General features: G+C 57.6%; 1 protein-coding gene across 2 annotated transcripts in view; it reads left to right on the top strand.

Annotated features, from left to right (window-relative positions):
• RELT (RELT TNF receptor) overlaps nucleotides 1-22,108 on the top strand; it is an 81,541-nt gene extending 59,433 nt beyond the window's left edge. The window contains exons 6-11 of one of the 2 annotated variants that reach the window (XM_084617974.1): nucleotides 1,288-1,545; nucleotides 11,388-11,468; nucleotides 11,859-11,940; nucleotides 12,739-12,978; nucleotides 14,447-14,627; nucleotides 21,861-22,108. In XM_084617974.1, coding sequence (XP_084474100.1) covers nucleotides 1,288-1,545; nucleotides 11,388-11,468; nucleotides 11,859-11,940; nucleotides 12,739-12,978; nucleotides 14,447-14,627; nucleotides 21,861-21,872 — 854 coding nt within the window. In that variant the 3' untranslated portion in view covers nucleotides 21,873-22,108. Of the gene's footprint in view, nucleotides 1-1,287; nucleotides 1,546-11,387; nucleotides 11,469-11,858; nucleotides 11,941-12,735; nucleotides 12,979-14,446; nucleotides 14,628-21,860 lie in introns of both variants that reach the window. The other variant, XM_084617973.1, reaches the window with a different exon arrangement.
• Nucleotides 22,109-24,357: the final 2,249 nt, after the last annotated feature.

Raw genomic sequence — 24,357 nt, 5'->3', positions numbered from 1 at the left:
CACCCGAGCTCTGTTCCAGCTGTGGGCGTATCCGAAATCGAATCCCCGGCGGGGGATCAGTATTGCCCAGGGGCTGCGTGAGGCTATGACTACACTACCTCTTCTGCTGGCAACACTTTTGTCGGTCAGGGGTGTGAAAAATACACACCCCTGACCGACAAAAGTGCCCATGTGGACAGTGCTGTGTCGGTGGGAGAGCGCTTACCCCGACCCGGCTGCGGCTCTTCGGCCCCTGCGGCACCGCCCGCAGGCCAGGCCGGAAGCCGGAGCCAGAGCTGGGGTAAGAGCCGCACAGGGAGCTGCGGACCCTCCATGTGCTCAGGGCGGGGACGTGGGGCAGGGGCTGCTCTCAGGACCCCCACCCCAGGCAGGTGGAGGGTCTGTGGTACCCACAGCGGCCCAGGCTCCCTGGGCCGCTCTTACCTGGGCCAGGCTCCGGTGTCCAGTCTGGCCGGAGGGGCAGGGGGCCGGACCTGTGGTGAAAACTGCAGGCAGGAAGGGGCAAAGGGGTGGGCAGTGCAGGTGGGGGAGGGGAGCTTACAGTGGGACAATTTACTCCCTGCAAGGCTGAAGAGCCTGGTCTGGGCTCCTTGAGGGAGACTCTTTGGGGTGAGGAGGAGTTGGGGGATGGGAAGCCTGTGCTTTGGGAGTTGGGGCCGGGCTGCTGTTTCAGCAGGCCCCTTGCAGCCTGTCCTGAGCCATCCGTGACTGTCTCTTTCCTGGGGGCGGTGGCGGGAACTGAAAGCCGGAGCGATGTCCTGCTGTTGACCAGCATTTTAGCTTGAACGACGGGGGCCTGGCTCCCCAAATCCCAGCCACTTCTGCGCCCTGCTGCAGAGCGACAGCTCTCCAGCACAAGGGGTCTGGGCACAGAGTGCCCACTGAGTCACAGACCCCTCACAAAACAGCCCTTCAGTTACCCCAGAATGGGTTGATTTTTCCCAGTTTTCAAGGAAAAACTGAAACCAACTCCCCAAAAACCTGACCATGTTTCCAGAAATCTCAACTGAAACCCAGGAAACATGAACCAAAAAATGAACATTTCACTGACAAGTAGGCAGTGGTGCCTAAGATAACTGCCTGGCAAAGGCATGTTCCCTCCCTCTTAATCAACATACCTAGCTCTTTGCAAAGGAGGCAAGTAGCATTATCCCTATATTACAGATGGGGATACTGAGGCACTCAGCAGAGCCAGGACTAGAACCCAGGTCTCCTGGCCTCCAGTCTAGTGCTCAAGCTACTAGGCCACCGTCAATACAGGCTCTCTTTTAACCCTCTTCCCTCCAGGCGCGAAGCAGTGGCTGACCCGGCTGGCGAGGAACGTCGAGGCCCTGCACAGACGGGACGAGAGGGCGGCTCCCAATGGCACCCGGGACGGGAAGCGGGAGGAAAACGCCACGCAGTACGCCGTGCTGGCCATCGTGCCGGTCTTCTGCGTCATGGGGCTCCTGGGCATCCTCTTCTGCAACCTGCTGAAGAAGAAGGGCTACCACTGCACGGCCCACAAGGAGAGCGAGGAGGAGGTGGCAAAGGCAGAGAGAGGCGGTAAGGGCCACCGAGTGGGCTCTGCGCGTTCTCCCCGCAATCCCTGCCTGAGCGCTCGTGCCTAGCACCGACTAGGGGCAGCAGGGGCCGCCCCCAGCAGTAGGAGGGCACTGGGTTGCCTTGCGGCACTGCAGCCCCAGATGCCAGACTCCCTACTGCCGCTCTAGCGCCCCACCCTGGCTGATCTGTGCCCGCCCTTTGGGTGGCATGACCGGCACACTGGAAATACCGAAGATGATGATGATGTGCAAGAACTAGACCAGCCCCTGCTATGCCCCAGCCTGGCAGAGGGGAGAGGTTGGCCTCTGAGTCCCCCACCCCATGGGCAGAGTGGGGGCAGAGCGGGCATTGTGGATATGTGCTGGGAAACCCGGCAGCCCAGGTGCATTGACCGCACCAGCGCATTTGCTCTGGTCTCTAGGCAGGCTGCCAGCGGCTAAGGCACTCGAACCCAGGAGCTCTTGCCCACCTGGGGTGCAAGGATCAACTGAGGGGAGGGAGGGGAGCAGTTTCTTTTCAAGATCTCGTGTGATAAACGCCTTAGTCACCAGCTCCTTCCTCTGGCAGGGGCTCTGGGTTTGTTTCTTTGTCTGCTTTTGGCTCTTTGCTCTCTAAACAAACTCCCTCTCCTGTAGTTAGAGGGAAAGGGAGGTCACCCTGCGTCAGTCCCACACTGCCCATAGCAGGACTGATCAGTTCACCCCTCCTGTAGAGACGTCTCACTGCCCTGTCTCCACCCGCTCTCCTGTGGCAGCATTCTCCCTTGCCATGGAGCCAGGAGGGAGGGGGACTGGCCGTGTTGCACCACCTGAGTTCTCACGAGCTGGGGCAATGGTGAGCGCTGGGGACACCGGCCAGCGAGGGTGCCCAGAGTGAGCCTGGAAAGCCACCTCCTCCTTGGCAGAGCACAGAGTCCTGGCAGCGGCTGAGTGGCTGCATTGCCTCGCGTCTAGCAGCTAACGCTCTGCACTTTGTGGGCCAGAGCACCAGCTGGTGTGAATCAGGAGAGCGCCAGTCCAATCAATGAGCCAAACCCTGTTTACCCCAGCGAGGGTCTGGCCCACAGTGTCTCTCTTGCCCAAGGATCCCAAAGCGTTTTACAGCTGTGAATTCTCACATCTCCCAGGCAGCTGGTATTATCCCCCGACTTACAGCCGAGGCACAGTGCAGTACCAGTGGTGGCAGCGGTGGGCTTGCCTGGCCCACTGCCCCCTGGTCTGACCACCAGTCCATGCTCCCTCCTTGGTGGAACGTCTCCTGGGTGGTCCAGCAGGATCCACTCTCTAGCAATGCAGCACCTCTGGTGTCGGCCTTGCCCTGGTGCAGCTCCAGTGACTTTACCTCCCCTCGGCGCTGTCAGTCCTTCTCAACTAACCCCTTCCATGCCCCACGTCTCCTGGGGTGTGGGGTTACCCGCAAAGGGTGCCTCATTCCCAGCACTGACGGCAGATCCCCTCCCTTGGGCGGTGTACTGAGAAGAGCCCCTGACTGCAGCCGGGGAGGGGTGGGCCGATGTGGAGGAGCCAGTGGAGGGGTCGCCCCGAGCTCGTGAGTTCCTGAGCTCCCGCGTCAGGGCCTGCCGCAGGGAACAAAGCCCTGTTCAGCAGGTTACCTCAAGGGCAGGAGCTGCTGCAGGAGAGGCCGCCAGACACCTCTGCAGTTACACGGGCGAGGACTGAACAGCGCTGCCCAAGGGCTCGCCATCCTTGGGAGAGTGATGGGCCATGACCGTCCGCGCGAGATGGGGGTGGGGGGGACACAGAAGGTTGTGAGTCGGAAACCTCCAGAAACGTGAGGTTGGCTTAAACGCCAGGAGATTTAAACTAAATCCTCGTTATGTTTGATGGGGGGTTGGGCAGGGGAGGGGTTGTCTGTCAGTTGAACTCTTCCTGCTCTCCCCCTCCATGTGCACATGGGGTGGGATGATTTACAGGTTGCAGATGCAGCTTCCAGGGCATGCCAAGGCGGGCCTGGGGTCCCCGGACAATGCCCCAGCTCCGTCCCGCTGCCCTGCGCAGGCTCCAGCCGGGGAGGGGCTGCCCTGAGCTCCCTCCTCCATTAACTTCCTGCACGGGGGTGGAGGCCCCTGCTGCTAGGCTTAGGGTGGGATGGGTGTGGGGCAGCTCAGGGCACCCCCTACTGCTGGCAGCCGCTAAGGTTGCCGCTTGCATCGTGTGTAGCACAGCAGCCCCTAGTGGCCCAAAGGGGGAAGTGCAGGCAGGCAACATTGTCCTTGTTCATGAGATCCAGCAGGCTTGGGGCACGTGGCTACTCCTCCTGTGTGCAGACCGCTGTCTCCCCACGGCTGGCAGCATTAACTACTGCCAGAGCTGACACCAGGGAGAGGGGGGCCTCTGTCCTGGTGCATGGATCATCCTGCCCTGGGGAGCTGCAGTCAGGCTTGGGGTGGAAGTCACAGCAGTGAGGCAGCTTCCTGCTGACAGTCCGATTTTGGCTAGGGGGAAGGGAAATGGGTGAGAGGATCTGAGTGGGGAAGGCGTTGGCCAGGACCCCGCCAGCAGTGCTTGCTGGGCTAGCAGCTCAGCGGTTCCCTTTTGTCCCCCCGGAGTGCGGTTTGCCCAGGAAGCCGGGCAGGCTGGTGTCGAATTCCTACGCTCCATCATGGTCCCATCCTCTAGTGTTCCAGCAGCTCTCGCTGTATCCTTTTGCTTTTTGGCATGTGACTCGACCCTGGTGCGGTGCTGGATCATGGAGAGGAATCTGCTAACTCCCTTCCTTTGCCCTCCTTCCAGGCCCTTTGCCTCGCCAGCCAGAGGCTAAAGGCGGATGGAATTCAGTTTCTCTTCTCTCCTTGCCCTTTTTGTTTTGTTTTTGTTCCTCTTGATTTCAGTTCCGGTAGCCAGTTCATTTCCTCTGAAGTCCATCCAGTTCCTTTCCTGCAGCTGTGCAGAAAGTCCGCCCCATTCTCCAGCCAGGAGACCTCTTTCTAGTGTTAAGCTAGCCACAGGTTCTCTATGGGTCCAGGTGACACAGTAATAAACCCTCCTGCTCCCTGGACGCATAAGCCTTTTCACCTGTGCTTGATCGAGGGTGGGGGGCACTTCTGGAATTTCTCAGTGAGGACAGGGCTCGGGTTAGTTAAGGATTGTGTGTGTGTGTGAGAGAGAGAGAGAGAGGTTGCCCTCTGGTGACTGGCCTGGAGAGGGGATCTGCTGGTAGCTTAGGGAGCTCTTAGATCAAGCGGTAGAAGTCTCAGTGTTTGGACCTAAGGAGCCAGGCTCTTGTCTGGTTCCCCTCTGGGTGCATATGAGAATGAGTGTGTTTGCAGCACGTGGGTTTGTTACAGGAGGGCTTCTCCGCTGCCCCCGGTCCCTGACTATTGCTAAGCTCTTGATGGCTAGCATGCTGCGTTTCTGGAGCAGCCTGGCTATGCCGTGCCAGAATTCTCTAAGCAATTCCAAGGCTGGTCCCAAGATCATCTTCCCCCCATGCTTAGTTAATCAGTATTTCAAGAACCTTACCCCAGTGGCACTGTGAATAGACAAACAGCTGCTGAAAGAGAGTCCAGAGCTGCCAGACGCAAGCCAGAATGAAGCTGTACAACGAGCCCCCTGGAGAATGGGCCTGAGCTCGGCCGCTCTGGAGCGAGCTTGCTCTGCTCTGAGACAATCGGATCTGGCCATCTCTCAGGTAGAGATTCAGGCCTGGGGTCTTGTAAGAGGCTTGGGTTTGGGATCCTGCCCCAGTCATTCTCTCTGGGCAGGGAAAGGAGCATGTGTTTCTAGCTGCTCTGTAGTGACCCCCTCTGGCTAGTAGGGGAATGGCAGCAACTCTGTGATGGGAGTCCCCATCCAGTCGTCCTTGCCTGAAGAAAGTTCTCCAGCCTGGGGCCTTGAGGGAGAAGGGGGCGGATAATGCTATGACTCATGACACTGGTGGTGACATCTGCTGTTAGGGTGCTGGTCAAAACTCACAACCCCCCACTTCACTAGAGCCTCTGCAGGCTGAAAACCTCTTTTCTTGGCTGTAATACCTGGGCATTAGGGTTGCCTTCCAGTGTGTGAGCTGCAAAGATGGTCTGGCACCTACTGCTGCCCCCAGTCAGGGGAGACTTCTTGTAGCTCACGCTGCTGCGTCCTGCATGTTTGGTGCAGAGCACCTCGGAAGGAGCAGAGTTTGAATCCCCTCTCCCCAGGGGTGTGACTTTGCAGCGCCTGGATTTGTTGCAGTGCCCAGCATAGGCACAGCAATGCCCAGCTGCCCAAGTAACACAGGCTGAGGAAGAAGGGTGGGTTGTGGTTGGCTCTCCTCTGAATCACGGGCACATCAGTCCTGGAGACAACTTTATACAACTGGCGTGTGCTACCCTTCCCTGACCCCCAGTCAGGTTCCAGTATCTTGTGGCAAGGAGTTCCTCAGGTGAGGCCCCTTTGCTGGGAATGCTCTGTCCCCAGTGCCTGATGGCTGGAATCTCGGGCTATTTTAGCCTCAGCGTCCTCTATAATTGTTTTGGATGCTTAGGTGGTTTCTGAGGTGTTAGCCAAACTGTGCTAGGAATGGCATAGCCCTCTCTGTAGATAAGGCACTGGACTGGGACTCAGGAGACCTGAGTTCAGTTCCCAGCTCTGCCACTGGCCTGCTGTGTGACCTTGGGCAAGTTGCCTCCCTCCCCATGCCTCAGTTTCCCCATCTGTCAAATGGAGATAAAAATATTGTGTCCCCCTTTGTACAACACTTAGCTCTTGTACAGCACATTGAGATCTAGCTGTTATCTGCAATACAGGCCACAATTCTAGGGGTAACTAAGACTCTAATACCTCTGTTTGTGGTGGCATGGGAGGGGGCCAGTTTGGGTAGCAACAGGGCTGTCTGTGACTATCCCAGAAGACTCTCTCTATTTATAGGAGTTCAGCCAGAAGCCAGCCTGTTCCTAACCAATAGCACTTGGCTGACTAGGCTGGCTTGCGGTTGCCTTAGATGCACCTGGCACTTCAGCCAATAGGAATGCGTCTCTTCAGCATTGATGCTTGGACCAGCTGTTACATTTCCGTCACCCCATGACGCCTGTCCCCGGTGCCTCGCTCATCACTGGAGACAATAGAAACAAAGCCCAGGGTAGATCAAGAGCCTTGAGATAAATTGTTCTCTGAAAACAAGAGGCCCATTTTGAGTCTGGTTAGTAGCGCCTGGGGATGGCTTAGATCCCTAATCCTCTGGTTTGGCACCCCCAGAGTCCACGGGTCAGAACTTGGCAAGTGTGAGCCAGTGTTTTATCTCACCCAGGTGGCTGAGAGTTGCTGTGTGGGAAATTCTCTAGGGACAACTTAAAACTGGAATCCCCTTTTCTGTGTGGTCAATAGAAATGCCATGGTGCTTTTGAGAACAGCATTCATGGGCAAGACACAACAGGGCAAATTACTCCCCTGCCCCACCCCACTTTGGCATGCTTTGCTGTGTGCAAGTTGGCTGGTACCTTCCATCCCAGAGGTGGCTGCATTTCTGCAGTACTGTATATGTGGAGCTTGTGAACCACTTCGGGATCTGAATCAAAATCCTGGCATGGGATAGTCCTGAGCTGTGGTGAAGTCTGGGTCTTCGCTTTGCCCTTCTGTCATTAGTCCCTGGGCCAGATAGGAGCTGTGGGAACGTTCTTTGACCTCGCTTTTTCAGGCAACGGGCTCTGGACCTGTTCCATGCGTCGAGCCCACCCTCTTTGTTACATAGAGCCCATGATGGGGGCATGCGTTCATTTCTCTTAAATTCCCCTGCAGAAGTGCAGGGGAATCCTCCAGATAAAACTGTGTGATGCAGATGTGTGGGGCTCATAACTGGAGCGAGGGAAGCTTGGAGTTGATTAAAACGGAGCCTGCTGCCCCCGTGCATTCACAATTCCTGAGTCAGGCTCCAAAAAACCAGGAAAATGGCTGCTTTATCACGAGACTTAAACATACCTGGGGGTCTGTTTGAGTTTCTGGGTTTTGAGCCTTTACGGGGTCACGTTTTCAGGCTCTGTTCTGCAGCAGTGAGGCCTACGGACTCTGTACGTGAAAACCTGAGATTCGGTTGTAATCACATGACTCCGGGGGCTGGAGTTTTAAGAAGAAAACGGCAAATATTGTGAGACTTGTGCTTAAAATGTGAGAGTTGGCACCACGCGTGATTTCTATGCAGCTGCTACATCTCCCTTAGGCTATGAACAAAGTAACCACACAACAGCATCCCTCTTCCCCCCCCCGTTCCCCTACACAACACACACTGACAGATGGCAAGACCAAGCACCCTCTTCATTTGCCTTCTCCTATTTGTCTCTGTGCCTTCATCTGTGTTACCCCCCAGCCCCCTGACCTGGGCTTCCACCCTCTCCAGATCCCTCAGAAATAGACTCATCTCTAAACCCTGATTCCTCACTCGAACTCCCAAGCAACACAAAACCCATCTAGAACCACGGCGACAACCAACACCTGTCCAGCACGCCTGCTGGCTCTGAGCGCGAGCCCTGCAGGGCAGCCTGGCGTGCTGTTGGCCTGCCCGCCGCGGCCCTCGGTGATTGCCCTGCAGCGCACCTCCCCTGTTTGTTTTCTGAGCTGAATGAACGTTAAATAACCCTGAAGCGCCCAGCCCCAGCTGCCGTCGCCATGGCTACGGGGGCTCGCGGTCCCTGATGTCTGCAGCACCAGTGTTTGCTGTGTAGAAAAGTCGGGCATGAGAAGGGGGCTAGGGCTGACCTAGTTTCTGGATCAGTGTTAGCTACAGTGAAGTGACCAGGGAGTATCTCAGAGGGCTGGGGCTTCTCAGGATTGTCCAGTTGCTTTTTAACGAAAGAATCGTTCTAACTAAGGCAATGATTAGGTCACGGAATCCGTGACTTCCATTGATCTCTGACATTTTCTGCCCTGGGGCTGGAGCTCCCAGCCAGCCCTGTCCCCGCAGTTCCCAGCCCCTGCCTTGGTAGGGGAACCCATCAGCTGCCCCACTGTGTCAGGGGGGACCCCCTGCAGCTGCCCAGCACTGCCCCTGGGGCTAGGGGACCCCGCCGCAGCCCAGCCCCCTGGGTAGGGGGACCCCAGAGCTCCTATGCACCACAGTGGTGGGGGACCCGGGAGCCCCAGCAGCAGTGGGTGCTGAACCCGCCTTGGCCTCTGTCATGGATATTTTTAGTGAAAGTCAGGGACAGGTCATAGGCTTCCATGAATTTTTGTTTATTGCCCACGACCTGTCCATGACTTTTTTTACTACAGATATCCATGACAAAACCGTATCCTTAATTATAATACAGGGCACATAACGCGCTTGTCATCTCACGTGCTATTCTACCCATGGTACAGCTAGGGAAACTGAGGCACCCGAGCCTAAGGAGACTCAGTGCATCAGTGGCCAGCCACCTGTCCAGCATCCCATCCACCAGGCTGCACCGTCAGCCACAGACACTGCCCACCTGCTTTGCAAGGGGCTTGGCCGGGCTCCTCCCTGGTGTCAGACTCGCTGAGCCCCTCAGGACGGGCACTGCCATGAGATTTGGTTAGAGGAGAGCAGCAGGGCTGCTGGGCTCATGATAAGAGAGAACAGCTGGCACAGGTACCTGATGGAGGTGGAATTGGGTACCCGTTCAGGGGGCTGGGGCACATGACTTACGAGGAGAGGCTGAGGGAACTGGGCTTGTTTAGTCTGCAGAAGAGAAGAGTGAGGGGGGATTTGATAGCAGCCTTCAACTACCTGAAGGGGGGTTCCAAAGAGGATGGAGCTCGGCTGTTCTCAGTGGTGGCAGATGACAGAACAACGAGTAATGGTCTCAAGTTGCTGTGGGGGAGGTTTAGGTTGGATATTAGGAAACGCTATTTCACTAGTGGGGTGGTGAAGCACTGGAATGGGTTACCTAGGGAGGTGGTGGAATCTCCATCCTTAGAGGTTTTTAAGGCCTGGCTTGACAGAGCCCTGGCTGGGATGATTTAGTTGGTGTTGGTCCTGCTTTGAGCAGGGGGTTGGACCAGATGACCTCCTGGGGTCTCTTCCAACCCTAATCTTCTATGATTTTATGATCTCGTCTCTGATGACGGCCTAACATTACCTCTGATGCGCCCAGGGAAGAGGAGTCAGGGAAGGATCTGTATGGAATGGTTCCTGGCAGGGGATTCCCAACCTGGGGTCACCCGGGGGGTTGTGACCATCCTGCTCTTCCCATATTGCTGAATGGGAGCAGGAGCCAGCTGGCTCCTGGGCATGCCCTAGGGGGTGGCAGTGTGGTCTGCTGCACTGACTGGGACTCAATCTTTCCTCTCTCTGTGTCTGTTTCCCATCTGCTCTCCGTAAAGTGTTCTGCAAGTTTGAGTCCTCGACTCTATGGCCAGAGGGGACCATCGTGATCATCTAGTCTGGCCTCTGGCACAGCCCAGGCCAGAGAATTGCTCCCAGGGATGCCTGCAGCGAGCCTGGTAACTAACCACAGATCGGTTGTTGCTGGACCCAGCAGTTGCCAATCCTTGGCACAGCAGGGTATTGGACAGATAGTGCTATTTGCTTTGCCTCCTGCAAGGACATATCGCACTAGCTCAGAGTCCAGGGCATCACCCTCCTAAGACCTCACCACTGGCTTTGGGAGGCCTAGCTGGATTTTTTGCTAATTGTCACTTGCCACCTCTCTGGTGTGAGATCAGACGCTGGCCCAAGGCGATGCTTTATGAGCTGTGACTGCAGCTCCCCTTGCCATCTGGGCTGCAGCTGCATTAGTCAGCAATCGCCTGCAACCTCAGCCCCCTGTGCTAAGGGGGAATGAAGGCGCAGCTGTCTCCGCACAACCCAGATTGCATGGGCTGGGCTGGGACAGCAGTATCATCTCCTGGCCAGCGGGTGTAGTGGTGTTGGTATTCAAAATATCTGAGGGTCATGGGAAAGGCCGGAAGGGGTGGAGTGCCCAGAGGAATGTCTACCCTAGAAAGAGACAGGGCCTGCGAGTGAAGAGCTTGGCAATGCTGGCAGAATGAATGGCCCTAAGGATCTGAACCAAGCTCATGCCGCCTGGTTGGGGCTCAGAATCACGCGTGGATCTGGGATTTTGGGTCAGGCCATTCGCCCCCATGACCTGTTAAATGTACGGGAAAGGCCACCTGCTCTAAGGCAGCACGAGCTGGAGAGCAATGAAATGGGACAGCTTGGCTGGCTGTCCTGGGCTAAAGAGAGTCTGTGCTCGTGGCTAAGGCTCTGGGATGCAGACGATCCGAGTTCAGTTCCCAGCTTTGTCTCCTTGATCTTGGGCAAGTCCCTTATTTCCTCTGTGCCTCTGTTTCCCATCTGTAAAACTGGCATAACGCCCCCTTTGTCTTGTCTGCTTAGACTGTGAGCTCTTCAGGCTAGCAGATTTGAGCGTGTATACAGCACCTCGCATAACAGAGCTGGCTCTGGGGCCTCTAGGGACATCGAGAGGTCATCTAGTCCAGTTCCCTGCACTCATGGCAGGACTAAGTATTGTCTAGACCATATTGTGATAGAACTCCTATATAATAAAAGGACTGGCAGACTCCCAGCCGGACACCAGCTGACTTGTATGGTAGAGAAGCATTTAAAAATACTCTGACTTGCAGGGAAGGGCTCTAAATGTCACATCAGGGAAAATGTAACTTTTTTTTTTTTCATAGCTCTGCAAGGGGAGGGTGCTTAGGGCATTGGACTGAGAGCCAGGGTGCCTGGGTTCTGTCTGGCCAGGCCACTGACTGAGTTTGAGGGAGTCCTTTCATTTCCATTTCCCCATCTGTAAAATGGGCACACCCCTTGCCTGTCTGTGTATCACCATGAGGCTTAATCAGCTGACGTGGGTGAGGTGCTGAACCGCTGCGTTACTGTGCCTGGAGAATGGCAGCAGGTTTTAATACCCAGGTTTCCCCCTCCAGGTAATAACTCAGCGTACAGAATAGACGATGCCAACCAAGATACCATCGGGATCCTTGTGCAGCTGATCACGGAGAAGAAAGGTCAGTACAGTACCAAGGGAGGCAGGGATCTCTGACCCGTGTGGCTGCATGTTACACTCAGGGGAGAGACCGAACATGTGGCTTTCATTGCTGAGCGCTGCATCGGTGCTGGCGAGTGATTTTGATTTCCAGAGAGGCTCCTCTGTACAACTCCAGCACCTGAGTGCTGTACCCTGTTTCCTTAGCCAGCACGCCAAAGGGCACAGGTCTTTCAACACCCGGACCCTAACTGGGCCACAGATGTGAACCTGCATAGCCCAACCTTTGAACAAGTAGGGCCAGGCCTGTGACGGTCTAACTCTGTCCCTGAGCTGACCCATGGCTGAACAGCTGGTCTTGTGTCTCCCTTTGCATCTGTCTTCATTGACCATGTTGAATTTCTTCTCACAGAGAACGCTGCGGCCCTGGAGGAGCTGCTGAAGGAGTACCACAGCAAGCAGCTGGTGCAGACCACCCACAAGCCTGCTAACAGGTAAGGGCCTTGGGCCGGCAGCCCCTTGCTGATGCTGGCTTCGTTTGCGGCTGTTCAGTGGAGATGGGCCTGCCTGAGCAGGGAAGGCTGGGAGTCTGTTCAGGGTGTGGAAAATCCAGGGCTGCTGCTGGCATCAGAGGGGCAGGCCTGGCACCGCTCCTTTTCCCAAAGGGTCTCCCTGTAGGAAGCCCCAGGACAACAAGGAATCATACGCGCCCACGTCCCGATACGGCTCCGTCTTGCAGCCCAGACCAAACCCAACTCCCTGGGTCCCAAGACAAACCCCTGCCGGACTCAGCGGGGCTGTAGCGGGGCTTGATGCAAACGTGCCGTAACCCCTTGGGAAACCAACACTGCCACCATGTGACCAAAGGACCCACCGCACTTACTGTACGTGGGAGTGAGCCAGGCTGACCCCTTGGTCGCTGCCCAGGGTGGGCAGCTCTAGGCAACATCCAGGAGCTGGCTGCCGGGGGAAGGATACAGCCGGTCACTCCGCCCACTGATCCAGCTTAGCTGCGCTCAGGTTAAACCCTACGGCACCGGGGGGAGGTGCAGGTGAGCGGCTGGGTGTTGGTGTTCGCCAGCAGGTACAGAGTAGTCAGCGTCCCAGGCCGCTCTGGTGGTGGGGATGCCGGAGGGGGCGTGCTAGGTGATCAGGGCTGTGATGTGCATGACCTGTATCTCCCCTGGGCCAGGGCCTGGCCTCCCCCCACCGCCCCGTCCTCGCAGGGAGACTTTAACCAGGGCTTCACTCACACCCCCTCCTTCCCTCCTGACTGTGTCTCTCCCCAGCAGGCTGCACTTCCTACCGCACATCCCCCACATCTGCCGGCACCAGCATCACCTGCACACGGTGCAGGGCCTGGCCACTCGCTCTGGCCCCAGCTGCACCCGCTGCTGCCAGAAGAAGTGGCCGGAGGTGCTGCTCTCTCCGGAAGCCGCGGCCGCCATCATCCCCGCTCCTGCCAGCGTCACCCCCAAGCCGGGCGGCAAGGCCAGCCGGCCGGGAGAGATCACCATCCTCTCAGTGGGCAGGTGAGCGGGACCCTGGGCAGGTCCCGGGGGCCGGGGGGTCGTTGCCTGTCACAAGCAGAGCCGTCAGGAGTGGAGCTGGGCCTGCCCCGAGGCCTGGGCCTGCAGCCCCCCATCACAGCTCGGGCCCACCTCTAGGAGCGCGCAGGGGGACACTGCAAGGCATGGGTCACTTGCTGCAGCTCTCAGCACCCTGTTGTTCATCTCAACCCCGCTGTCTGGCAGGCCCTGTTAAACGGAGCCTTCCCCTAATGATCCCCAGCCTGCTGTAGAGAGCCAGTCCCAGAGGCAGCAGCCCCTGCCCGAGCCCTCGATGCCACCAGGCCTGGAATGGCTCTGCTCCGAGAGGGCTTCTCGCATAGCTGGGTCCCATGTACGGCTGGGCAGGGCCTTACCCGGTGGGCTCTCCTCCCCGCTCTAGTGGCTGGACCACATCAGAGTTTGAGCCTGCTAAGAGCTGGGTCTTCTAGCCCAGGCCGTGGAGGCTCATGGCTTTAAATCCTGGGTTCAGTCCCCGCTGCCAACAAGCCATCCAGATGCCCCATATTACATACAGAACAGGCCTCCCCAAGCAGAGCCATAGACTGGGCATGGCACACTGCCTCCTCTTGGTGCCCAGGGAGACTATCTGCAGGGTGCCAAGGTGGACTTGTTTAGCCATCTCCGGGATCTACCCCGGCTGGGGTTTAATGTGGGCTGGGTATGGAGGGCTAGTCGAGATGCACAAACACTTTGTATTGAACCCAGACGATGCAGTGTGATCATCCGACTAGAGACGGGGATTAGGAGCCAGGCCTCCAGCTCTGCCACTCATCGCCAAGGCTGCGATGTAGTCCCCAAGGTCACGGAATCCATAACTTCCAAAGACCTCCGTGACTTCAGCCAGCGCCGGCTGGGAGCTGCAGGGTCTCCTGCCGCCTGGGGAGGCAGGAAGTGGCAGCATATCCCTGCCGCCTGGGGAGGCAGGAAGTGGCAGCATACCCCTGCCGCCCCAGAGGATGGAAGCTCTGCGGGCAGCTGGGGGGACGCCCACGCTCGGAGCTGCCAGCGGAGGGGGACCCAGGAGCTCCCAGTCCCCCCTCCCCCCTTTTTGTCGTGGATATTTTTAGTAAGTCAGGGACAGGTCACAGCTTCCATGAATTTTTCTTTGCCTGCGACCTGTCTGTGACTTTTACTAAAAATAGCCGTGACACAATCGTCGCCTTACCCATCGCTGTGTGACTTTGGGCAGGCTGCTTAGTCTCTGTGTGCCTCAGTTTCCCCATCTGTGTAATGGGGCAAATACCGGCCTTTGTAAGGCCAGGCGGGGAGATGCACGACACTCAGGCAGCTGGCTCTGTGCAAAGTCAAGCCCTGCCGGCTGTTCCGCACATGGGGGTAATGCTGGCTGGGCTGCTCGTGCCCCCAGGGCGGCTGGTCGTCCCCATGCCCCACCATAGTGTCTCTGACCCATGCGCTGCTGTGTCTGCAGGTTCCGAGTGGCTCGCATCCCCGAGCAGAAGCCCAACCCTCCAGAAGTGAAAACCATCTCGGAGTGCAGTGGGGCTGAGCCGGCTGACTCCCCCCGCAGCGGCCTCCCCGCCGAGCAGAAACCCCTGGTGGGCACCGGAGCCAGGTCGAAATGGCTGAAAACGGCCGACAGCCAACAAGAGGTGAGCGTGCATGGGGTGGGCCGGGGAGGGGCTCCTGAACAACAGGGGTTCCAGCCCCCGCAGGCTGAGGACTCTGGTCCAGCTTTTACTCCCCTCTCCTCTTCCCGCTAGAATCAGCCACCTCCCAACAGGCTCCCCAAAGCTTTGGCTTGGAAAGCAAGGCTGGAGATGAGCTAAACCCTGGACCTGGGTTTCAGTGGCAGGGAGGGAACGATGCTCTAGGACCGAGGTGGGCAAACTACGGCCCGCGGGCCCCTCCTGCCCGGCCGGCTAGCCCCCGGCCCCTCCCCCGCTGTTCTCCCTCCCCCGCAGCCTCAGCGCCGTTACGGAGAGCGATTACTGCACTCCCCGGCACGGCATAGCACCCCTAGTGTTCTGTGCTGCGCGGGGAGGGGGCGGGGAGCCGGGGGGGGCGGGTGGTGGTTGGGGGGTGGGGGTCCTGGGGGGCCGGTCAGGAAGGAGGGGGGTTGGATGGGGCAGTGGGGAGGGCAGTTCCAGGGTGGTCAGGGGGCGGGGGGGGTGGATGGGGCAGTGGGGGGGCAGTTTCAGGGGACAGGGAGTGGGGGGTGGGGGTGGATGGGGCAGGGGTCCTGGGGGGGGCCGTCAGGGAACAGAGGGGGTTGGATGGGGCAGGAGTCCCAGGGACGGGGCTGTCGGGGGGTGCGGGGAGGGTGGATCGGGGGCGGGGGCGCAGCCTGGCACAGCCTCCCCTGACCCGCCCACCATACAATTTCCGAAACCCGATGTGGCCCGCAGGCCAAAAAGTTTGCCCGCCCCTGCTCTAGGAGCTTCCTGTCCCCAGCGTGTATGAACTGTGCCCCTGCCTGGAGGCGATAGCTGGGCTCTCTGTGATCCCCTGGGTGGCTCTGAGGCACAGCTAGCCTCCCTTCCCCGTCTCAGGGAGCTCTGCATTGTCCGCCAGCTGGCTGGGGATCGGCCGTAAGGAAATCTGTCTCTCAGCGTGGCCTGGACAAGCTGCTGAATTCCAGAGCTGGGCGTCTGTCGGCTTCTCCTGGGATCATACGCACACGCTGCGCCGTCCAGTTTAAATCCCCAACATAAGCCAGCTGGGCAGTAGCCAGAGGCCCGAGGACCCGAACCTCCTTCTCCCGGTCAGAACGCTGCTGAGTCAGGAGGAACGAGACGGCTCCTCTGGCCTGGGGCCTCTCTGCTGACGCTGCCAGGTGGAGGAGAGCATTGGGGGCCGTGGACACCTGTCCTCTGGGCCCTGGAAAGAGTCACCAGGCTCGCTGCACGTAAAGCAGCTGTCAGGCAGCAGTGCCCCCGAGCCAGCTGGCTGGGCTTTGGATGCGGCTGCCGTATGCTACCCCTTCTCTAGGAGAGCCACCGCTTTCTGCAGACTTCACGCCTACCGTCTACGTACAAGCAACCGCTGCCCTGGACGGTGCCAAGCCCCCCCCGTCCCCCTCCCCAGCTCTTACCCAAGTCAATAGGAGCTGTGGGTGCTCCGCACCTCTGAGCACCAGGCCACAAGCTTCTAGCTCTGGCTGCCAAGGGGTCGTGCCCAACGTGAAGCAGGGCAGCGTGGTTTTAGTGAGCCGGCCGCGTCAGAAACCCCAGCACCAGGAACTGCCTTAACGGGGCGCTAACTCTGGGGCCTAAAGCTGACCATAGGGACCAACACTGTGGGTGCCCACCAGCCACCCGCCAATCAGCTGTTTGGCAGCAGGCAGGAGGTGCTGCGGGGAGGAGACAGAGCCCACTTGGGGGAGAGGGGGCAGAGCAGGGGTGGGGGGAGAGGCAGAAGTGGGGCAGGCAGAGGCGGGGGAAGGGGGGGACCTTGGGGGAAGGAGTGGAATGGGGGTAGGACCTCAGGGCAGAGCATCCACCTGGGCAGAAGAAAGTCGGCACCTGTGGTGCTGACCCCTAACTACCCCCTGCGGCACCACCCTCCTAGAAACAGCCAGCGAGTGTGGGTAGATTCTGAGTGTACCTCAAATCAGTGACCTCCCCTTTTCCCAGCCTGCAGCATGTCCTCGGCCTCTCAGCTGCCACATGCTGGAATATTTTGAGGACACTGAATTCTGGATCTGAAAAGCAACAGACCCCCGGTAGTTTAGTCCTATTAGGACTTTATCCCCGATTTCCGGGCTTTTGGCTGTACAGACAGACCCAGCAGGGAGTGCTGGCAAATGGGCTGCTCTCCAGCATCGACCATGTGCAGCCGCAGCGTCACACCCAGTCTGTATGGGAGCCTCATGGCACATTTTAATTGTGGTGCTTCCTACATTAGAAAAGCCGCCGCTGGCCAAGGCAGGGGGGTGCCCTGACCCACAGCGATGGGATCTGCGGTGGTGTTATGGCAGTGCAGAGCTGGGATCATCTTCGGCTCTGAGGCCCGAGCCGCACAGGGCTGTTTACCTGGGAGTCTCTTATGCCCGCGGCTGGGTGACCGGGCTTGTTTTCAGGACATTGTGTTTCCTGCCCTTGATGGTCGTTGACAGTGGGGCTGTGGTCTTGTGGAAGCTCTCGCGGCACATCTCTCTCCCCAAGATGGTGGGCAGCGGCTAGGGGGAGCCGGGGCTGGGTGACCGTGTATGTGCACAGATCCTATCCCCGGCACTACAGCACAGGGAATTTGTGCCTGGGATCGGTCCAGGTGAGCAACAGAGCAGGGCTGTGTCCCAGGGAGGGCTGTGAGCCCGCAGAGCTACCGCGAAGTATTCAGAGTTCAGTAAGCGCCCTCGGCATTGGGACGCTCCTCTGGGCTCTGCAGCATGGGGCTGGGCAGCTGTCGCGGTCACTGCAGGCGAGTCAGGAGGCGTAAAGTAATACGGGGCTGCAGAGTGCGGGGTGACGCTTCAGAGCGGGCGGGTGAACTCCTCTGCAGCTGCTCCCCAGACCCCACCTCCTTCCCAGAGAGAAACCATCCCCATTGCCCCACTTCTCCATCCGGGCCCTGACACTGCTGCTCGGGGGGCGGGGAGCAGGGACGCCGTGCCATAGCAGGCTGCTGGCATTCTCGCAGCCGCAGACCGCCGAGCCCCGCTGCCTGGAGCCTGCCTTGCGATGGCCGGGGAGCTAGGGAGCGTGAACATGCAGAAACAGCCTCCTGGGGGCAGACGGGCTGCCACGTCAGGGGTGTTTGCTGGCACTTGTCCCTTAATGGAGACCGAGCGAGTTGGAACGGGCATGGTTTGTTCTGCCCGGTATAGGTGCCTGGGCCTCCGGTTCCCCCTGCTGGCCAGTCGCTGAATTACACGTAACTGCACCAGCAAAGGACCTGCCAAAGCAGTGGGCAGTGCTGAAAGGGCAGATACACAGGTGTGAACACCTGGCACGTCGGCAGTTTGTTTCAGGACAGCCCCTAGGTCATAAGCCTCGGCAAGCGTAACCTTGTTCTTCGAAGGTAACAGAGCCCTTTGGATTTGCTGCCACGGGGTGCAGAGGGTTAGGGGCACTCGAGGGACTGTTCGGGTTCAGCTCCGAGCCAGCTGGTCTGGGAGAGCTCGGCTCAGCAGGGCTCTCTCTGCTTCGCCGGGCACCCCATAGGCTGCAGCAGTGTCACAGTGAAGGGTAGGCAGCAGGTTTCAAAGAGGGAACAGCTCTACCAGAGGCTAGGACAGGGTTTGTCTGCGTCGTGTCGTGGGCCTCTCTGGTTCCTGCGGGCTCATTAGTCCTTCCTCGCAGAAGAACGTGGCTGACCCCACAAGGCACCTCCAGAGCAGCAGCAGCTGTGTGAAATGGTCGCTTGCCCTGGAATCCTGCAGGACCGACTGATCCCTCCTACGCACCTGTCCTATGGCCTGTCGGCTCCAGCCTGAGATTTCCCAGGGCAGCAAACTGAAGCCCAGCTTGCATCTCGGGTCATCTCCAGCCCTGTTGGCTAGAAGGGTTCAGCTGGACTCTCCAAACCCTGCGCCTTGACGCTGGATGGGGTGAGGCCCTGGCAGCGCATCTCCGAAAGGGTGGCAATTCTGTGAGTGGGAGACGATGCTGCCATCAACACCTACACACGATCCTGAGTCTCCACCTCCTTGTTGGTTTGACTTCCCATTGCCTGGCATGAGTGAGAGGCAGCAATAACCCCAGAGTAATACATCACTGCTTTTGTGGGTCAACTAGAGGAATGCCCTCCAGTGGTCGGAGCAGGGGGAAGGGAAGGAGGACTCCTGGGTTCTGTGCCTGGCTCTGCCAGACTGACTTAGGCTGCGCTTTGATGGAAGTGTTCTGAAATAGAGGGTGGGATTTTCTGGTGGGTCTAAGTGATTAAGGAGCACTGGTTCCCTTGGCTTCCAATGGGACTATGGCCCAAGTGACTTAGGAGCTTTGCAGAAAACACACACACACTTCCTGTGCTGCAATTAAGGATCCCTCTCTCCAAGCAGAGGGGAATTGGCTTGGCCTGGTTGGGGTTTTCTGTTGTGATCGATTTCAGACAAGTAACACAAATAGCTCAGTCCAAAGCTGATTATTGCATCAGCCTCTGGCTGGGAAATAGCCCCAGTCCCCCAGCCCAGCATGGGGCAGAGCTTGCAGTGCCAGCGGGGGAGGCAGTGAAATTGCTCCCCCAAAGGCAGAGCTGGGCTGCCTTTCTGTTCCTCGCTTGAGCCACTTGCCCACTCTAGCCCACAGAACAGAGCGCAGGAGCCAGGCCTGCGTCGACAGACACAACATCCTAATTATCCCACCGCCATGGAGCCCAAAGGGAGGGGAGGGATGGTCCTCCATGGGGCTCCAGAGTCTCTCATATGGCCAGGCATGCAGGGGCAGGTATACTGGCCCTGTGACCCTTGTCCGGCACAGCCACAGGGAGGCAAGGAGACTTTGCACCCCGTTTGGTTGCTCTGTGATGCAGAAGGGCTGGAGAGGGATTTCTAGTGTCTCTCTATCTACATCAGACCAGACCAAGCCGTGCTGGAGCGTGGTGCCCAGTGCAGACAGCCCCTTGTAGCACCACAGAACAGCTGCGGAGCGTGTAGGGTCTGTGCTGTCACGGGGACGGTGTCTGCTGACTTGGCCCTGGGCAGCTGTTCTGGGTCTAACCCCACTGGCCTCTGTGAACCTGGGCTCTCAGCATGGGTGCTGGAACAGAGGGGTGGGGATGGGGCATGGCCCTCCCACTTTTTGAAAGTGGATGGGCCTGGCCAGTCCACTTTTCACCACAGCCTCGGACCCCTGCCTCTCCTCTTCCCTGCCAAGGCCCTGGCACTGGGGGCGAGGAAGAGGGGGCAGGGCCATGAACGGGGGCGAGGTCTTGTGGCCCTCCCACTTTTAGGCAGAATCCCTTGCCCCTGATATTAGATGATCTGTCCACTTGAGGTGCGAGGCTTTCTCTTAATGTGGGTGGTGAGTCCAGCTGTGCAGCTTGCATAGCTCTTTGGGGTGGGGATGTCTTGGCAAATTAAGTCATCCATCACCCTCCCTTCTAACAGCGAAGCCCTTCTCTGTCTCAGCAGGCTGCTAGAGGCCAATGCTGAGGCTTCTTACCCTGAAATCAGAGATTCAAATCGTACTTGGTCAACGCTACCCTTCAGCATTACGTAGACTTGGGGGTCTCTCTGTTCTGTTCTGTCCAGGATTCCTAGGTCCTACCCCACTACAAATACTCACCCTTCCTAACTATGGCAGCAAAAAACCAGGTGCTGGGAGAGAAGGCCCTGTCTGGTCCATGACCCAAAGTGAACCCTTGGCCAAACCAGGCCATTTGAGCCATTTTCCCTAAAAACCTGAACCCATTGACCTGCCCTGCTGCTTTACGGTCTCAGCAGTTCCCTTGATTATCTGAACCTCCATGCACCCTGATGTCTTTGAGAACAGTACGGCTTCAGACTGAAAGCTCTTCGGACCAGAGCTGGTCCCTTGGCAGGAGAGGCGCTCCTAAGAGGGGCTGTGTTATCAATAATCCCAATGCATGAGTGGAGGGGGGGGGGTTTCCAAGGAAGTGTGAAGCTTTTAATCATGCTAGCACTCCTGTGGTGGTAGATCTGGCAAGAAGAGCTGCCCAGCAAGGGGTGCCCTTCAGGGAGCTGGCTGCCCAAGGCAAGGGGGGGGGGGTGTTGTGTAACTCCAGGTGCAGATTGTCCATCTGTTGATCATTCTACTGCAGTCCCTGCCACCTGTTTTTGTGTATTGTCTTGTAGCGATTGAGTTTTGACGTATGGGGACACCCCCTGGTCAGACGCTCAAAGCTCACACTGATAAGGGAGGGGGTGGCTTGGGCTCCTAAGTATCAGCCGGTTGAAAACCCCCGGATTCCATGGAACCGTGAATTCCCAGCCCACGCTGGCTGACTCAGGCCCTCATGAAGCAGCTAACGTGATGCTGTTGGGTTTGCTCTGTAGGGGAGGTCCTTGAGACCTTTTAAACCCAGATCCTGTCCCCACTGCGCAGAGTCTAACGTTCTCCTGGTCTCTCTTGGTCGAGGGGGCGGCATGTCCTCAGACCAAATTTCTGTTCCCATAGAAGAGGAAAGACTTGGGTGTCAAGCACCAGCTGCCAGTGGCTCGTCACCCTCGAGGTGGGGCTGGGTATGGATAAGTTGTGTGTGTGTACACTGGCGTGTGTGTGGCATGCTACGGGGCTGGAGCTGTATTACCCCCTGGAGACTTGTAGCCATTATCTTCCAGGGCAGCATTGCCAGGGAGCGCTTTCTAGACCGTAACCTGCCCTCACCCTTCAAGCACCTTCCAATTAGATGCAAGGCTGAAGGGATGGGGCGTTGTAGCAAACCCAGCACCAAGGCTTCCCCAACCAGCCTGTTATAAGGTCATCCTTAACTCACTTGTTCCCTTGCATGGTTCCCCAAAGCTCTTGCTAAATCTCCCAACACGTCCGTGAGGTGTAAAAGTAGGCTTAGCCCCACTTTACAGTTGGGGAAACTGAGGCATGGACACACTGAGGGCTTGTCGACACACAGGACAGTTAATCTGAATTAACATTCAAAATGGATTACAGTGGCCTTAATTTGGTTTAGTTAACTAAATTAATGCTACTTTAATTCTGAGCAAGGTTTTTTTGTTTTAACTAATCCACTTTAAATTACTTTGGATTAATACAGCTGGGTGTCCCAGTATAGACAAGCCCTAAGCAACTTGATCCAGGTCCTACTGTGAGCCAGTGGCAGGGCTGGGGATGGGACCCAGGAGTTCCTCTCACTCCAGGCCCCAGCTCTGTCAGCATTTTGCCAAGCTCACCCTAGTCCTCTGGGCTGGCTGCCGCCCCAGAGGCTGAGTGTTGGTCACACGTCTCTTCTCTTGCCTCCCACTGCAGGTGATCATCTGACTCCCTCGTGCACCAGGAGACCTGAGAAGCGGCTCACTTGGAGGCTTCTGGTTGAACAGTCCACCCACAAAACGCACACCCTGGGCGCTGCTGAAGGAGAAGCGTGACACTCATTTTCCCCTCGGGAGAGCTCCACCACCCCGGAGAATGGCAAGGCGCAGCCCCGGGTACCAGGGCCCGGGCTGGCAGGGAGGAGCCGAAGGACACGCCCAGCATCCCAAAGCATTTTTCTTTTGGGGAAGGACTTGGGGGGGAGGGGAAGGGGGCTTGGGGTGCTGGAACAATTCATATAGTGGGGGGTGTCAGAGCCATTGAACCAAACTGTAAACCTCACTTCAAACCAGGGGGCATGGCAGCACCCCTACTTCTAGCACCTATGGGTGGGATGGGGGATACTTAGCTGCCCAACTGGAAAAAACATGCTACCTTCTTTAGATCATAGGGGCGGCTGTTCCAGCAGAGAGCAGTGTTTTTAAACTCGGGCCTAGGGGAGAGAGAGAGAGAGGCAGCTTGTTGCTGGACTGGAGCATGTTCCTACCTCCCAGGGGCTCCAGGATGAAGGAGAACGGAGCATTGCAGTGTACCGGTCTGGGGTTGGCGGCTAGCCCTGGGGATGGCGAGTTTGGCTTTCTCTTTCTCCCTTCATGAACAAAGGGAAACCCAGGGGGACTTGCAGTGAAACTCTCTGGCTGGAGTCAGCCCAGCCTCATGTGACCAAAGCTCTGTCTACTTTCATGTCCCCGTGGTGATTGCATTGGGCCAGTAATGGCACAGCTCTCACAGTGTAATTTTATCATCTCTTGCCACATCTGGTGTTTTTCTTAAAGCCCCAGCTCCTGGATCCATGTGATTGGAAGACACACTCAGCTTTCATTAATCCCCCTTGCTCACCTTGCCCTAAATTTCTAGTTCACATGGTTGCAGGAAAAAGCTTGAAAACATGACCCCCATGATTCAGAAACCAGAAATGACATAAAATGAACCCAAATTTTAGGCTCCCCCACCCCCAAAATCATAATTTTTAAGCCCCTCTCGTGATCTTTTGAATGTGCGCAGTTGGCCACGGTGCTCCCATCTCCCCCTAAGAGGGCGAGTGGCATTGTAGTTGCTAATGGTGCTTCCAAGAGACGCACAAAAGCTGCAGGGGAGGAATCCAAACAAGGCACGTTTCCTCCGTTGTTCCTGCCCGCGAGGGAAGCAGGGACCAGGCTCCACTGAGCTGAGCGGTGCCTAACCCTGCCTCAGACAGACGGTCTGTATTTTTGTTTGTGTGGGGTCGGCTTGTCAAGCAGGAAGCTGCACTTACTGGTTCAGAAGCTCAGGGATTCTCTGCTTTGGTGGTTAATTGTGGATCGTTGCCATTCGCGGGAAGAGCTCTGTGGCTGGGTTGTGACAGGATGGTCAGTGTCTGGGGCTGGGTTCTGCCCGCTGCCCAGCACTAAGAGGCTGCCCCAGCTTACTCAAGTCAGTGGCTGACTTGGTGTTTGCTGCTGTGGTGGAAGCTGATTCAGGCCCCAGCCAGGTCCCTGCTCTGGATGCTAACACTGTACATGAGGCTGTGGGGAATTCCTCCCCCTCCCCTTCAAACTCTCAGCTCAGGGTTACTTTCCAGTGAAGTATTTTTCTTAGAGCCTCGTCCGTGTCATGAGAGAGCAGTGGCTCCCTCAGTTGAGGACAATGTTCTGCTGGGGGCAGTTACCCCTCTAAAGAAGGGAAATCGTTGCTGTTAAGAATGACTGCCCCGATTTAAAGAAACTTAATGGTGATCGAGAGAGAGCAGGGCTTGCGGGCTCCCCCTGGTGTCCATGAAAGGGCTGGCCATTCTGCCTACGCCGCCCTAGGGCAATCCACCACCCCCTTTAGAAAAAGGGATGGGTGAGTTTTCCCAGCCAGCCCTTTAGTGGCGTCCATCCTTGCCCACTGGACGGGAATTTCACCCACTTGTTCTGATGGCCTGGGATCTACAGGCAATCAGATTAATGAGCCGTCTGGCTAAGCATCTGTGAAGCCTCTTGACTCTCCTCAGGGCTCCCTGCCCAAGGGGCCTCCTGGCCACCGAGAACCCTGGGGCTGACCCCACTTGCTTTGTTCTCACACGGCAATGGCTCCCTGCGTTGGAGAGGGCATCATGCAGGATCTCCCAGGGGGCTGCTGCCTTTTCACTCCATCTCACTTAGATCCCATTCAGAGCTCTCCTCTATGACCGGGCATTATTGCAGGGCCCATCCTGTGAGCAATGACTAATACTCACTTGGGGGCACTTACCCAGCAAACCCACCCTGGGATCACAAACTCCAACAGCATCTTCCAGGCCTGGCCCTGATAACACGGCGGCATCGCTGCCAGGCGTGCGGCACGTTGGCCCATCACTCTAGCAAAGTGCAGTGTTGCATTAGCAAGACCGGCCCATAATTCTCAGCAGGTCAGAAACTCCAGGACTGAGCCCTTCAAAAACGAGGCGGGGGAGCCCCTCTGGCTTTCCAAT

This window comes from Lepidochelys olivacea, assembly GCF_965140295.1.
Source record: "Lepidochelys olivacea isolate rLepOli2 genome assembly, chromosome: 1".
Lineage (NCBI taxonomy): Eukaryota > Metazoa > Chordata > Testudines > Cheloniidae > Lepidochelys > Lepidochelys olivacea.
The sequence above is the reverse complement of the archived record's forward strand: the minus strand, read 5'-3'. Positions and strand labels throughout refer to the sequence as shown.